The sequence below is a fragment of the Pteropus medius genome, unplaced genomic scaffold, assembly GCF_902729225.1.
Source record: "Pteropus medius unplaced genomic scaffold, Ma_sr-lr_union100, whole genome shotgun sequence".
NCBI classification, from domain to species: domain Eukaryota; kingdom Metazoa; phylum Chordata; class Mammalia; order Chiroptera; family Pteropodidae; genus Pteropus; species Pteropus medius.
This window is the reverse complement of record NW_024342471.1, coordinates 18,602,866-18,619,360: the sequence shown is the minus strand read 5'-3', so window position 1 is coordinate 18,619,360 and position 16,495 is coordinate 18,602,866. Positions and strand designations below refer to the sequence as shown.

At 47.2% G+C, this 16,495-nt stretch overlaps 1 protein-coding gene across 3 annotated transcripts in view; it reads right to left on the bottom strand.

Moving 5' to 3' along the window:
* Nucleotides 1-16,495, bottom strand: part of LOC120603781 (somatomedin-B and thrombospondin type-1 domain-containing protein-like) — a 30,820-nt gene that overhangs the window by 4,696 nt on the left and 9,629 nt on the right. The window contains exons 3-5 of one of the 3 annotated variants that reach the window (XM_039864563.1): nt 16,230-16,308; nt 13,477-13,653; nt 2,667-6,215 (exon numbers count right to left, since the gene is read on the bottom strand). In XM_039864563.1, coding sequence (XP_039720497.1) covers nt 6,179-6,215; nt 13,477-13,653; nt 16,230-16,308 — 293 coding nt within the window. In that variant the 3' untranslated portion in view covers nt 2,667-6,178. Of the gene's footprint in view, nt 1-2,666; nt 6,216-8,467; nt 9,881-13,476; nt 13,654-16,229; nt 16,309-16,495 lie in introns of those variants that run through there. The other 2 variants (XM_039864562.1, XM_039864564.1) reach the window with 2 other exon arrangements.

The window sequence follows — 16,495 nt, the reverse complement described above, 5'->3', positions numbered from 1 at the left end:
AAAACAAAACTTCTGAGGGAATCTACTCTCTGGTCTCCCGAGAGAGAAAGAGTTTGAAGGATGATGAGGGAACGTATGGTTTTGTTGTCAGATGTGTTGGCTATTAACCCCGTGTCATAAAGGGGAAATTGCTAAAGAGGAAAGATGGTCTTTGGAGGATTTCAAGCTGCAACTCGATCTAGCGGTTCAGAAGAGAAACTTTGGGGCCTGAAGCATCTGAGTTCGAATTCTGGCTGTAACACTTCCGTGCTGTGTGACCTACGGCAAGTCATTTTCTCCCTCTGGCCCTTGGCTTTCTCAAATGGGAAATGGGAAAATAATACCTACTTCAAGGGACTGCGGGAGTGTTTCAATGGAAAGATGTACAGTGCTGAATCCAAGACGTGGCATACAGTGAGCGCTCAATAATGGTAGCTCTCGTCCGTTACCATCCCTCTGATTCCCACTGCGGCCTGGGGCCTACGTCTGTTCCTTAATGGAGATTTATTGTCCAGGCTGAGCCCCTCACAAACGAGAAATCACGAAGAACCTAAAATCATACTAGTTAACATTTATTGTGTGCCAGGCACTGTTCCAACCACCTCACATGCATTTTCCAATTAATTCTTAGCAGCAACTCTATGAAACACAAGCCATGCAATTATCATCATGGGTGTCATCATGAATGTATCATCGACCACGACTCTGTGAAATTACCATCGTCCTTATTTACAGAGGGGGAACTTTGTTATCCATTGCACACAACAAATTACCCCTAACACTTGGTGGCCTAAGACAAGAATAAACATTTATTACCTCACACAGTTCCTGTGGCTCAGGCATTCAGAAGTGGCTTAGCTGCGTGGTTCCGAAAGTGATCCTCCGATGAGAGGCAGTCAAGATGTCGGCTAGAGCTACGATCATCTGAAGCTGGTCCCGTCACCCGGCTGGCAAGCTGACAGAGGTTTCATGATTTACCTAAGGTCACCCAACAAGCAAGTGACACACCTGGGATTTGAACCCAGATCGCATGACGTGAATGCAACGTGCAACCACCGTATGGTATCACCGGCCCTCAATCCACACCTCGACGTGGCTTCTGTTGGTGAAGAGGTGCCTGGTGAGGTGGAGACTTCCTCAGCAGAAGGTCAGGAGGCCTAGGATGAAGTCTCGGTTCTGGCACTAATTCACCATGCGACCTCAGGCGAGTCCCTGCCGCCATCCGGGCCTCAGTTTCCTTATTTGTCAAGCATGGGCAATAATAACTGCTCCCCATGTTGCTGAAGTGAATACAGAAGGTGAATCTGATCCTATAAAGCTTAGTCCGCAGACAGTATGCAAAAATACGTGTCCTTCTTTTAAGTTTTTTTAAATGTTTATTTATTTACTAGGCAATTATTTCACATGGTACCGATGGGAAAGGTATGAAAGGTTCTGCAAGGAAAATCTCCCTCTCGCTCCGTCCAGCCGCCCAGCTCCCCTCTCCAGAGGCAAACACCGCTACTAGCTTCTTGTTGAAATATCGCATTTCTTTATTTTCGTAAGCCAATGTAATTTCCAAGGACCTGCTGAGCTGGAGAGAATGTCAGCTCAGTCCCTCTTAGGGCTGGGGAGACGGGGTCCCACATGACACCAAGGCATGGAGGGTGGAGGGGTGGGGAAGGGCCTTTTGATTGTCAATTATCTAACCACCTTAGTTACTTTGGAGATGCCCCTTGTCCCAGGCATGTAGAACCATGGGAGCTAAGGGGAGGAGCTGGGGTTCCAACAGGGCTTGAACTTCATTATACCACTAATGAGTGGGTCCTGGCGGCATTAGGGAGAACGTCAAAATCGCGAGCGTATAATCGCCCAACCATGAAGAATAGCACGGCCTCTCACTGGAATAATATGCGTGACTTAAAATTTTGACTATGGATAATGTGAAGATATTAACGACTCTCCAGCTATAATGTAAAGTTAAAAATAAATAATTCTATACACAGCTAAGGCACTGCATTTTCCAGGAGGCTTTGCTGACCCCTTTCCCCATCAAAGGCTGCAGCATCTGGTATTTCTTCTGGGCTCCTGCAGCCTCCTCAGCCTGCTCCGTCACAGCCCTTCCAGCTCCAGGCTTTGACTTCCTGTGACTTAGGTGATCTGGTTAACGTAGCAGATGTGGGAGCCAGACAGCCCAGGTTCATATCCAGGTTCCTCTACTTTCCAGTTGTATGACCTTGGACAAGTTATCTCACCTCTCTGTGCTTTATGAACTGGTACTGGTGACAAGTAGTTCCAAGGGCTTTAGCGAGGATTAAATGTGTCATCTCTTGTAAAGTCCTTGTCACAGTCCCTAAATGTTAGTTACTGTGGCTTGTCCCTCTCTGTACCAGATGACGAGCTCCATACAGGCAGTAACCTCTTATCTGTGTTCCCAGCACACAGCACAGAGTTCACATTCATTCCACAAATATTTATTGAGCACCTTCTCCGTGCCAGGTCCTAGGAAGACAAAGGTGGACAAGACCTAATCTGCGTTCTCATGGAGTTTATATTCTCAAAGGGCAGCGGTCCCCAACATTTTTGGCACCAAGGACCGGTGCTCCTATGAGAGTCTAATGCCTGAGGATCTGAGGCAGAGCTGAGGCAGCGATGCTGGTGCTGGAGAGCGGCTGCCAATACAGATGGAGCTTCACTCGCTCCCCACTGCTCAGCTCCTGCTGTGCGGCCCTGTTCCTGACAGGCCATGGACCAGCACCAGTGTATGGCCCCTGTCATAGGGGACACAGCCAATAAACAAATTGGCAACTAAGTAAACAACGAGACATAGGCTAGTGCTCAGCAGTATAAAGAAAACGAAATGGGTGGTGATGTAAAGCAGTCGGAGAAGACCCCTACCCCACCCCTCTACCCCAGAGGTGGTGATTGCGAAACGACATCTGATTGGCAGGAAGGGGCCTAGCCACAGGAAGAGCTGGGAGAACAGACTTTCAGGCAGAGGGCACAGCAAGTGAAAAGGCCCTTAGGCAGGAACATCCTCTGGAGGCTGGCTTGGTTGGAGAAGTTTGAGTAAAGAGGAGAATGGTGGGCAGGAGGTGGCAGTGGGCAGGAGGTGGGAGGGGTCAGAGGGAGCCCACCGCAAAGCCCTTGTCAAGCAGGATGAATGACATGGAGTCTTCTCCGAGAGCAGTGGGCAGCCACTGGGGGGGTTTAAGCCTGAGTGCAACATAGGCCTTGCTTCCAGCAGCCTCCTACATAATAAGAATGGTCCCAGCCTAAATCTAAAGGTATCTGCTCAGCCAAGGCAACATCTGAGCTCAGCCTGGAGTCACCTCCATTCATCCTTGTCTCAGCCTCCTTGTGAGCCAGACTCGAGGCACCATTAATATAAATGATGCCCTTTTCTGACTTGATTTCCAAATGAATCCAACCATTCAAGATCTCTATTCCAGGAAATGTGAAATTTATGTAATGAAAATTAAAAGAGAAACGGGGGGAACAGCTCCTTAAGTGCCTTCTTCCCGGGTAAGTGAGCCAGGTCTGCGTGTCTGGCAGGAGGAGATGGATGAAGGCGCCACCCAAGGCTACTGGGAACCTGAGACCTGCAGGGAGGCAGGGAGCACATTGGCTGCGGGTGAAGGAATAAAGCCCCCAGGACCCCTTTCTTCCCTCAAAAACAGAGCCATGATAATAATAGCTCATGTCCACTGCTACATACCCAGCCCTGATCTAAGCACTTTACTTACATGGGTTATCTCATTCAAAACTCACAACAATCCGATGGGGTGGGCATTACTATTTTCCCCATTTTACAGATAGGGAAACTGAGGCTCGTACTGGAGAAATTACTTGATCAAGGTCACACAGCAAAACAGTGGCTAAAATGGGACTTGGGTCTTTTGTCTATTACCCCCACAGTCCTTCTTGTCCAGAGCTCAGGAGTCAGAGAGACCTGAGTTTGAATCTGAGCTCCAACGACTGACCTGCTGTATGACCTTGGACAAGCCACTTACCTCCCTGAGGCTTGATTCTTTTATAATCTCAGCAACTTCTCCCCACAGGGTTCATCTCTGAAGTATAGGAGATAATGTATAAAGATCCCAAGCACAAGATTTCAGATGCCTTCTTAAATTGGAAAAAAAATCTAAACTCGTAGAACTTAAAAGCCTTAGGATAATGGCTTCAGGTACGGCTTGATCCATGGGGCTGTAAAGATGTCATAGGGCTCGGTGTTCTCTCTCTCTCTCCATATAGTGGACCTTCACTAGGAGCTCCAAGGTTATATCATTATTACAGCTAGAAATCTTGGTTAAAAGAGAGCTTCTTTTTCCCAACAGCGTAGCAAAACCCCCAGGAATCACACTGACTAAACCACCTTGAGTCATATGCTCTTCCCATAACCACCCTCTAGAGCCAAAGGGATAAACTATGCTGATTGGTCCACCCAGGACCAATCATGCCCACACCTGGAGCTAGGGAGAGGGGCGCAGAAAGCCCAGGTTGAACCACTTGCAAACTCTAACACTGCAGGTGGAGAGCGAGAGTAAACATTAACAAGGGATGTTGTTTAAGATGGCAGGAGGAAGTGACCTCACAGACAGCTGCTGCAGCTTCTAGCTCCTCGAGGGACAGCCCTCAGATTTGGGGTCTGAGCCTCTGCACCTGGTGAGAGGAAAAAACTAGCAATAATAATACATTGCTAGTATGTCCTAAATGCTCCACATATATCAACCAGCCTAACTTTCACATCTAAAAGAGAAGTTACTATTATCATCATCATCTCCACTTTACAGGTGGAAAACTAAGGCAAAGAGCTACTTGCCCAAGATTAAATGGCTGTTAACTGGCAAAGCAGAAAGCATATCAAAGCAGAAAGCATATTTGGCAAAGACCATGACCCCAACTGCCATGCCGGATGCTCTGTAAATGAGCAAAGGGACTCGGTTCAAAGCCCCTAGGAGTGCTAGGCAGAAGCATGTGCCTTAGGCAGAGGGCACCATGATCCAGCTCCAGCCCGTCACTGGCAGCATGTGGAAATGCAGACCCACTATAGCAAGATGTTCTAATTTTCCAAAATATGCCAGATTTTTATGTGAACTCTCCTGACTTTAATATGTGGACTCAATTGTTTAAACGTTGGGCAATCCAATAAAACATAGCACCATTCTACATGTCTAGATGGAACCAGCTACATAATTTGTGGGACCCAGTACAAAATGAAAAAGCAGGGCCCCTTGTTTAAAAACTATTACGCATTCAAAACAACAGCTGCAGAGCATTGCACTAAGCCCGGGCCCTTCTAAGTGCTGTGTAACTGCCCAGTTTGCCTCTAAGTGTTCCTAAATACTTGTTGAATGAAAGGAAAGAGAAGAAAAAATAAAAGAAAACAGACATGTATTTGGCACCTACGATGTATCAGACATAGCTTTATGTAATGGCTAACACTTATCAAGTGCTCACTATGTCCCCAGGCACTGTACGTGCTAATACATTGAAACCTCACAGCAGCACTCAATTATTATTCCCATTTTCTAGATGAGGAAACAGGGACTTAAGGAAGTGAATTAATTTGGTCATTGCTAATACAGCAGAGAATTGATCTGAGGTGGCAGGGATGAGGGAGAACCCAGGAGAACTCATTGGAGAGGATGTAACAGAGAGAGGGAGAGAAAAGCAAGAGAAAAAGAAGCCACCGGAGCCTGTCTCCCAAGCTGGGCTGCACTCAGGTCTCTGCCACGACCGCGTGGAATTCGGGGAGGCCGCCGCACCCCGGAGAAGGGCCTATGGCATTTCTGAATCACGGTGTCATCCGCCTGGCTTGGCTCCTCTCCGGAGATCCAATTACTAAATGCAGCCGCATTCTTTAAAAATGTCTTTCCTCTTATGTAATGCAATAGTGACAAACTCCAAACAGATGGTGCTGTGACAAGTTTTTTTAAAAGTTGATTAGGAGCTCATCTTTCAAAATGAATGTATGGGCATTTAAATGAGCTTCAGCCGGCCTCCAAACTCTAACAAGACAAATCGCTTGATGAATTAGCCATGCTCACCTTCTCCCCGCCAGGTGTTCACATGAGTGACTGGTGGTCAAGTTGACTTGCGAGCCACAGTCAGAAGATACCTGGTTTGGACAGAGTGGAGAAATGCCTTGGGCCTCTCAAAAGCCCAAAAAGCTGGAGCCTCCTCCATCTATTACCAAGATTTTTTTTTTTTCAAACTTTCACATCATCTTCGAGAGAGCAAACCGTCTCTCTCTCCTGCAGGAAAAAGGGTTAGTCACAAACTATGTCAGATGCTGCCAGGAGCTGTTTCTCTGCCCCCCCGCCCTTCTTCTCAGTGTTCAGGAATGAGATCATTTCATTTGGAGCCAATTATAGATGGAGAACGCTGGGGATGTGCAAGGCAACCTCCTCAGAGCCCTCCCCTCCCATCGTCACAGGCTGTACCCTTCTGGGATGGGCAGGAACAGGAGGCTGGATGTCCGGTCCCAAGTTCAATCTCAGGGTTTGTGAAGGCCATGCATTCCTAAGCCACAGCTCGGATCTGTTAAGCTAGAATGCTGGGCCATTAGCTAAATGAAGTCTGCTAGCCTCAGATGTTCAGAGCTGGATTAGTCCATAGGGATCATCACTATACAGATGGGGACACTGGGGATGAGAGAGGGGAAGGGGCTTGCTCAAGGTCACATAGCAAGTTGGTGGCAAAGCCAGATAGCTGGATGGCAGCTCCTCCATATCCCATGAGGAGGATGTCTGTTGTTTGGGACCTGCCCATCCCTAACACCTGCTGCTTCTGATACCGGCACCCTGAGTTTTCCTTGGGGAACTATCCTTTCCCCACTCTTGGTCCATGTGGTTCAAGTAGGACTGACTCTTCCCCTACCTCCAGGATGAGCACCTGGCCCATCCCCAGCCAATCAGAGCGGTCCATTCCCCACGGCCTGACTAGTTTTGAGATGAGCATGTGAGATGAGCCAGGCCAATGAGCAGCAACCCCAGGACTTTAGCTGAGGTTAAGGCCATTGGAAATTGAAATCTCTCTTCCTCTCAGCAATGCTGAACTAGGAGGAAGAAAACCTAGAGCTCCTGGCAGCCATCTATGCCACCACAAGATGCCTACCTAAGAATGAAGCCAGTGCAAAGGAGAGCAGAGCCAAAAGAAAGATATAAAAGCTTTGACTTTTAAACCCCTGAATTCAGCTACACCTAAAGGCAGATCCATCCTGGATATTTTAACTACATGAGTCGAAAAGTTTTCATTTTTGTTAAAGTTGGTTGAATTCTGTCCCTCATCCCCAAAGGGCCTTCCTTGACTGAAGGTCTTTAGGTGTGGGGCAAAGCTCTAGAAACATCACACTCCATGCTCCTCATCTCCATCCTTAATACATTTCAGATTTTTTAAAAAGTATTAGCTAGATGGAGATACCTCCCCCTCCCCAGCAGATTCCCTGACTCTGCACAAGCCCCAGCAACACACTCCAGAGGAAGTACCCAAGGTCAATGCCCCATTTCATAGCACCCAAGGGGTGGCTCCGCCTTCTGGATACCTGTAACCAAGCTGTTCCTCACCACAGCCTCTGCCTTCCTGTTCAATCAAGAGCACAGGCTTTGGAGTTCAGTTCCATTCCTAGCTCCAGCATTTCCTAATCATGACAGCTCATGCAAGTCATTTGACTTTCCTGAGCCTCAGGTTCCTTATTTGTAAATGGATAAAAGATCACCTGCCTTACAGGGCCCTTGAGAGGATTAAAACAGGCATCACTATTTAGGGATGGGGGAAAATGGTAGCTACAAGAGACTCCAAAAAGTACGTACTACAGAGCCTGGGCAATTGAGGCGCTTACAGACTGCTTGGGAAGACAGTACCATACACATGTAAAATGATTTATGCATAAAATAATTTGCACATAAAATGGCCTCCTATGGCCAAAACAAGTGTCGGGAAAGAGGCAGGGAGAGCCGGCTTCAGGGAAACCTGGCCTGGGTGTGAGTCGGCCTCGCTGGCCTCCTGGTCAGTCTGCACACTGTGCCCTCCACTGCCCAGCCCTCCAATACACAGGTGTTGCTGAAAAGCTTAGCCAGTGACTCATTCACTCCCAGAGAGAGGGAACAGACAGTGATTCCCAGAAGTGCCCAGAGTCCTGATTTAGAAAGGAGGATTGAGTAGCAGCAACATTTGGGCCAGGTTGCTGCCCAGCACCAGGACAGCCAAAAGATACACCCCCTCCCCCAACTCCATACTCCATGCTCCTGAGTCCAAAGGCCGGGAACACTGGGCCGGCACACTCTTAGCGAGGGGAGGGAGTGAGCCACGACGCCCCCAAACTCTCCTTTCATGACAGTAGTGCTTCCCCGAGTGGGGGACTCCACTGAGATGGTCTTACACAAACCCCGGATGGGACATTAAATAATAAACTACAAGGTGGATGGACCTTGAAAACATTATGCTAAGTGAAAGAAATCAGATACAGAAGACCATTCGTATGTTTCCATTTATATAAAATGTTCAGAATAAATAAATCCACAGGAATGGAAAGCAGATTAGTGGTTGCTTAGGGCTGGAGAGGTCTGACCAATAGGGAGTAACTGCTAATGGGCACGAGAACTTTCAGGGGGACAAAAATTGTTCTAAAACTTGTCTTCGGTAATGGTTATACAATCCTATGAATATACTAAAAAGGACTAAATGGTACCCTTTAATGGTATAGTATGTGAATTATATCTCAATAAAGCCATTAAAATATATTAATAACAGTTGACTTGCAAAGGGAGAAAATTAGCCCCCTTTCAAGTCTCTTGTAATTGTTCTAATTTCTCAAAGACCAAGTCACCATTAAATACCAGTGTGTCTGTACTGTCTCTCAAACACATGCTAATTTCTTGCTTAAACAAGAAGAGAGGCTTTATGTTCAGCAACTTGGGCAGGCAACAATACCTAGCCACACTTGTTTGGTTTCCACTGTATTCAATTTTCTGATTGCCATTTAATTACGGCAAATGATCATTCGTCTATTCATTCATTTATTCAGCAAATATTTATTGAGCATCCCTGCATGCCAGGCATTGTTCTAGGCACAGGGGACATAGCGGGGAACAAGGCAGACCAAAAACCCTGTCCTTGTGGTGCTGACATACGGCTAGTGTAGGGAATCGTAGCGGCAGATGTAGCTCATGGGTTTCAAAACCCCACTCTGTCACTCAGTAGCTGTGTGACCTCAGGCAAGTGGCTTTACCTTTCTGTGCCTCAATTTCCTCACATGTAAAATGGGAGTAATAACTGCACCTAGCTCAGGATCCAGTGAGTCAATACGTGTAAAGCGCCGGGACAGTGCATGGCACAGTGTAGGTACTTAATAAATGTTTGCTACTATTACTTATTTTTATCTCTAGTTGTGATAAAACGGTTCTCTTTAAACACATGTATTTAAGTATAAGCTGTCTTTTAAAATAAATTTATTTAAGCAAAAAAAAAAAAGGAGTAGAGAGTCAAAAAAAAAAAAAGTCAGTGTACAGGTAAGAAGAACAGGGCAAAAGCCACCAGAGTGTGTTTAGGAGATGACATTTGGGAAGCCCCGAACTAGAGAGAGATGTTCGCAAGGCTGTGACTCAGCTGGCACCCAGTGGAAACACAGAGCTATTTTCAGTGTCAACATAAGGACAAGGCTTCTTCCTCTAGTCTCGAATTTGCAGACTTCTCCTCGCTCCCTGGTTTTGTGGGATCCCAAGCTGGGGGTGGGGGGTGGGTTCCCTGCCAGCTGAGAAGGCTTTGAAAAGAAAGGGGTTGGACAGTTAGGGGGCTCCAGCGCTAGATGAAGATGAGGCTGTGGACCTCGGGGCAAGAACAGTCCCGGAGCTGCCCGAGTCTCTCCCAGGTCCCTTGGCACCGGGGGTGGCCGGCCGCTTGCCACAGCAACAGCTGGTTCCTGCAAGAGATGGGGCTGGTTTAGTGGCATAATGAATCTCTGGGCTCCGGGGACATTTGCCTGTGTGGGCCCCTTCTTCCGTGCAAAAAATATTTTTAATTCATAGTTTATGAGTGCATAAACTATGAGTGTATAAAGATCGATATAACCCAGGCTGGATTCATTATTAGATCTTTATGATTATTATATTTTTTCTTCTGATTTGAAAAGAAATTAATTTTTAAAAATTTTTCATGGGCCCTAAAAGTGGGCAAGCACTGGGACCTGTGTCTACTGTGCCTGATGGAGAATGGCCCTGAGCTGGCCACAGAGCGCCGACCCCAGAGGCCACACAGGGCAATCCGGACCCAGTTCTTAGGATCTGGTGAGGTGGCAAACCTGGCAGGTTTCTTAACCTCCCTTCACTGCCCGCCCCCGCCTCCTCCTGTTGGGAGTGAGTAAGAACCAGGCTCTGGAATCAGCAGGGGTCATGACCCAGCTCCTAGGAGCCTCCTCTGTCTCTTCGATGGACCACAGAGATATCCATAATCTCTGCCTCTCTGAAGTGCTGAAAGGGTTCTATGAGATGCTCTGTGCAGAGAAAATAAAATGATCATGACAATAATAGCTAACCATGTCAGCAACGAGAATGAAAGAGCTAATGCTACAAGGCAGCCATGTGGACGAAATTTGCAAACCTCATATCAAGCAAAAGAAGCTAGATTCCAAAAGGCACCCCCGGCATCTTTTCGTGTATGTAAAGTTTGAAAAAAGCAAAATTAAACTAGAGTGTTCAAGGCTCTCCACTGAGGTGAGTAAAGCTATTAGGAGAACTATACAATGGATTCCCATGATAGTCAGGGTGGCAGTTTCTTTTATGGGGAGGGCAGGGGCTGTGGTTAGGGGGATTTTGGGGGGCTGGCCAGGTTTTGTTCCTTGACTGATGACTACCCAGGTATGTCTCCTTTCCAAACATTTATTAACCTGTTGATACATTTTTTAGCCAATTCTCTGTAGGTATAATTCAAATCTTTTAAAAAAAATGCAAATAATAACAATAATAAACACCGATTGAGTGCCTATTAAGTGCCCAGCACTGTCCTAAGCATCTTAATACAGTACCTGCCACATAATAGGTGCTTCACAAATAATAGCATTTAAAGTTACCATTATTATTGCCATCCTCATTATATAAAATGGAGTTAATGTCCCTTATCTCAAAAAGGCTTGGGAGGCCTAAATGATGTAAAGCATCTACCTGGTGCATGGTATGCAGTAGGTGCATGACTATGGCAGGTGCTCTTTCTGCTTGTCCCAAACTCAGAGACACTTCTCAGGCTAAATAAACCCTCCTAAAATCCCCACCCAACAGGCTAATCCCTCCCGGGTCCATGCCCTTTGCACGCCCGCCCTCGCCAGCTGCCCACGGAAAGAATCCAGCTGACAGCTCGTCTCTATCCTCACTTTGATCCTCCTGCTCTGCCCAGTCCTGCCTGGTGAGCTCATGCCCCAATCAGACCTTCCGTCACCTGTTGTGAGCCTGGCCGGGGTGGGAGCGGGGAGTGGGGGCTCTCTCTGGCATAGCCCTGGCTCTCTTTTCATTCCTGCCCCTCCCTGGTGGAGCCAGAGATTCCTACAGACTCATCTCAGCCTCACCAACTGCCATGTTCCTCATCCCGGAGTATTTGCATCCAAAAAGAAAAATTTGGAACTAATCAGAGTTTTAGGGCTAGAAAGGCATATCCAGTGATAGATGGATAAACCAAAGCTCTAACAAGTGAGCATGTAGCCCAAAGAATGAATCTCTAATGGTAGAATCTCAGGTCTAGGACATACAAGTGGGAGAAAAGTTGGAGGGGGGTAGACAGAGAGGGCCTCGCTAGAGTGTGATCATACTGTCTGCCATTTGTTTACTGGGCGCCTACTATGTACCAGGTTCATCACATCCATTACATTTCATTTTCATAATGTATGGATTATTATACCCATTGTGTAAGTTAGACACGACGACAGCAGCTTCCACTACTGAGCATCTATGAGAAGCCAGGTGCTATTCAAAGGGCACGGGATCATCCCCCGATACGAGTGGTAGGGACTTTCGGTGTCAGGTGGAGGGTTAGCCCAGAGTCACACAGCTAGTAAGGGCCAGAGGCTGGGTTTGAATCCAGATCTGGGCAGTCCCAGTGCCTCTTGTTCAGGAACATCTGTCCGTAACGTCCCATCTGTCACTGGCATTGCCTGCTCTAGGTTTGCAGTGAGTGGAGCTCCTCAATTTTAAAAGGCAGAAATTAACACTGTTAGGAATAGGAGAAGAACTCCCTGGACAGACCCCAGAAAGTGCTCCTGTTGCTACACGATAATAATCCCTGGAAAAGCACTGGCAGTGAGAACAGTCTCGACTAGTCTTTAGAGCTTGGCTCAGGGATCTGAACAGTATAGGTTCTGCCGCTTGCTGGAGGTGTGACTTTGGGGACCTCTTCCTGCCCAGTCTCCTCATCTGGAAAGTAAAGGTCCTAAAAGTATCCATCTGGGTTAATGGAATGTTTCAATGGCATACTGTGTGTCAGCGTGTCCTCACTTCCTTCCACCCTTCCCCTCGTTCACTCCACTCCAGCCACAATGGCAGCACACTCCCACCTCAGGGCCTTTGCACTTGCTGTGCCCTCTGCCTGGAACACCTTCCCCCAAATATCCACATGGCTTCCTCCCTCATTTCCTTCAGATCTCTGTTCAAATGTCACCTCCTCCGTGTCATCTTCCTTGAAAAATAACAGCCCCCAGAACTTCCCACTCATTCTGCTTCCTTTCCTTATCTCCCTCCTGACAAATTAAAGATTTACTTCCTAACGTCTGTCTCTTCACAGCAGAATGTTGTCTCTGTAAAGAAGGGGCCACATCCGCTTTATTCACGGCGTCTTCCCAGTGCCTAAAACATTGCCCGGCACATGCTCAATAGTAAGTGCTCAACAAATATTTATTGAATGAATGAATAAATAAATGCACGAATTTATATAAAGAGGTTAGAAGAATGTTTGGCACATAGTAAGCACTCAATATTAGCTGCTGTTATAATTAGCATGTTATGTACTTTCTGAGACACTTGCCCTTGTGAGAGGAGGTCTAGGGGGCTGATATAAGCCCCCAAATGAGTATCTTGCAGTGTGACCTTGGCTAAGGCACACTGCCTCTCTGAGCCTCAGTTTCCCCATCTATAAAATGAGAGTAACCAAACTTGGCTTTTAAAGGGAACTGTAAGGATTCGACAATAATATCAACTCCCTTTTCTTGAGGTCTTTCTGGATGCCAGGAGCTATGTTCAGTCCCCAACATACACAATCATACTTAAACTTCACCAATGCCCCGTGGAGAGCTTCTCTTATTATGTGCATTTTCAGATGAGGAAATTGGAGTTCAGAGAGGTTATGAGATTTGCCCTGAGTCACACAGCTCTAAGAGGCAAGAGCTGCTCCTCCTCAGACACTGAGACCAGGATCTTCCAAGAACTGGCCCTGACCAGGGATCAGCATCTCGCTCCTATGGCACCATCATCTCTCAGGCAGCAAAGAAACCCCAGACTCTGCAGTCACATGTTCCCGGGTCCCGGCCCCACTGCTCACCCGGCAGCCTCACCACCGTCTCCGTAGCAGCGCCGGCTCCTGATGTCCTGGGCAGGCCACTCACACCTCACACAGACCATATGACCCTGGGCCAGATACTTCATCCACTGGGCATGGGGTGCCCTCACCTGCCGGCAGCTCCCTGGAATGGGCCCCAGACGGAACTGGACACAGTACCTGCAGCCACACAAGGAGACACCACCCCAAGCACCTGTGAGCATTTATGAAGCACCTACTGTACACCTAGTCCTATGTAGGCCCAGGCTAGTACAATGTGCCCCCAACATAGCAACCTTTTGGGCAATCCAATTTATGTCAACAGGTTGCATACAAGAGACTCAGCTCCTGCTTTTTAAGTTAACCTCATTGAGGGCTTCCAGGTGTCAGGCTCGAATCCAAAAGGCTACATGGTTCATTTCTCATCTGTCTCCCCACGAGTATGTGAGCCCCACAGAGGCCGGAGTTTGTGTTTGTTCCATTCATGGTTGTGTCCAACTCCTAGAAAAGTCCCGACTCAGTAAAAATTTGCAGAATGAATCATTGGGCCAATGGACTAGAGAAACCTTGTAAGGTAGGTGTTGCCTCTGTCTACAGATTAAGAAACTGAGGATCAACGAGTTAACTTGCACAGGGTAGCACAGCTACTAAGTGGTCGTGCCTAAAATGGAACCACCTGAACCGGAAAAGCCTAAATTGACACTCCTAACCATTCCACTGCGTTTTACAAAAGATCCTATTTTGTAGAAGAGATTCTCCACAAGAATTATTTTGAAAAGGAAGCTCCCTATTCTGGGGTATCTGAAATAAAAGCCAATTCACCAAAATTTTGCTTCTACCCAACTTCTCTACAAGTAGCAGTAAATAGCTCCCCCTGCTGGAGGAGATGCAGCTTGTCAAGGACTCAGGGATGACTCTGTGTGGGCCTGGTGCCCCCTGGTGGCTACAGCCTCTGGGAGGCCTAAGGAGAAGAGTTTTCTAGGAAGGAACCTGTCTCCAAGCTCCTTCCTCTCTGAGCTGCCCCAGAACTCCCCAGGAATTTGTTCCTTACCAGAGCCTGTGATAAATGGAAAGTTTGTCTTCCCAATACGCTCCCGCTTCCCCTTTTGGTGGTGTATTTGGGGAACTCTTGCCCCACGCTTTTTGGTCTTGGAAGAGCAATCAATCAGGGTGGCTGGTCCTGGCTCCCCACACCTGCCACTAGCCTTCATAGATGACTGAAGCTGACCCATTAGAGTCCCCATCTTCCTGGCCACAGTGATTGATTCATGGATGGGCCTGGGATTCAAGCAGGACCAATAAAATTCTCCTCCAGAAATGGCACGCTGAGACTAGGAGGAGAGGCTCCTTCCACTGGCGTTGCTGAGCTGGGAGGATGTGGGGCTGCTGGTGGCCATACTGGCCAGTGCAGGGAGAATGGCTGCTTGAAAATGAAACCAATACATGGAGAGAGAGGGAAGGGGAGAGAATAAGAAACAGAGAGAGAGAGAGAGAGAGAGAGAGAGAGAGAGAGAATATGAATATGAGAGTGAGTTCTGACATTATTTGGCCTCTCGGCTCTGGCCATGCTTGAAGTAATACTGTTTCAAAACCTCCTACCCAGTTATGTAAACCAATAATTCTCCTTTTCACTTGAGTCAGTTTGAGCTGAGTTTCTGTCACTTGCAATGAAAGGAATCCTAACTAGTATAGCTCTCTTCTCTATCTCCATTGTCACTGCCTTCGTTCAGACCTTATTCTTTCAATTGACATTTATTGAGTATCTGCCATGTGCCAGGCACCGTCCTGGAAGCTTAACCCCCACCACCACTGTCCCCAACACACTGGTCTGTCTCCAGTCCCTGCAATTCACCCTTCACAAGGTGCAGGGCTACCGCCTTGATCTAAACCACTTCGTCTCTCATCTGGACCATGGCAGTAGCCTCCCCATTAGTCTCCTGACTCCCTCCTTGCATCTCTGCAACTGAGTCTCCAAACAGCATTCAAAGAGACCATGCGAAAATCTAAGTCAGGTCATGTCACTCTGCTCAAAACCCTCCCACGCTTCCCATCTCATATGAGAAAGTACCCAGCTTCCCACCACACTCTATAGGCCCTGTGTGATCTGACGCACCCCACCCTCATATATTTCTGACCTTATTTCCTATTCTTTCACTCTCCCTGCTCTCCAGCCACACTGGTCTTCTTGGTGATCCTTGAACACACCAGGCATGCCCTGCCTCAGGACCTTTGTACGTGCTGGTCCCTTTTTCAGACATGCTCTTCCCGCATGAAAGCCTTCTCTAGATCTTAGTTCAAATACTTTCTCAGGGAGGATATCCCTGGCACCCCATCCTGTTCCCTGCTTTATTTTTCTTCATAGCACCTGTGCCCTGTGACATGCTAGTTATTTATTTATTGTCTGTCTCCTTTAACTAGACTGTCCACTTCATGAGGACACATATTTTTGTCCTTTTTTGTTCCTTGCTGTAGCTCCAGGCCTAGCACACTGCCTGCCATATAATGGGCACTCAGTAAACGTTGAGTGGATGGATGGATGGATGGATGGATGGATGGATGGATGGATGAAGAAAGTTGAATGGAAACCAATTATTAAGAACTTCAAAATCTGTGTTAATGAGCTTACAAATATAACAAGACAAGAAATAGAGAGATATCGAAACTGTCAACATAAGAGAAAGACATGATGAAAGTTTAATCCAAGGAAAATATCCACAAATTTTAGTTTGATTGTGTGTTCATTTGCTTCGACTTACCCTACTGTCTCCAGCTCCTTGGCGACACCTTGCTTCTTCCTCTCTTTGCCGTAGCCGCCTATGGTTATCAGAGCAGGGACTGTGGGCCAAGGAGGAAACAGAGTTAGGTAGCTCAGCGACCCCTAGGCTAGGACACCATAGGAATCAGGGTTAGGTACTCCTGCCGTGGAGTTATTTATGCGGCAGCCCTAAGGAGACAATAGGATCTTGAAACTGGCAGTCCCCACTAGCACACTTTATGCAATGCTCGAGGCAAGATCATATTT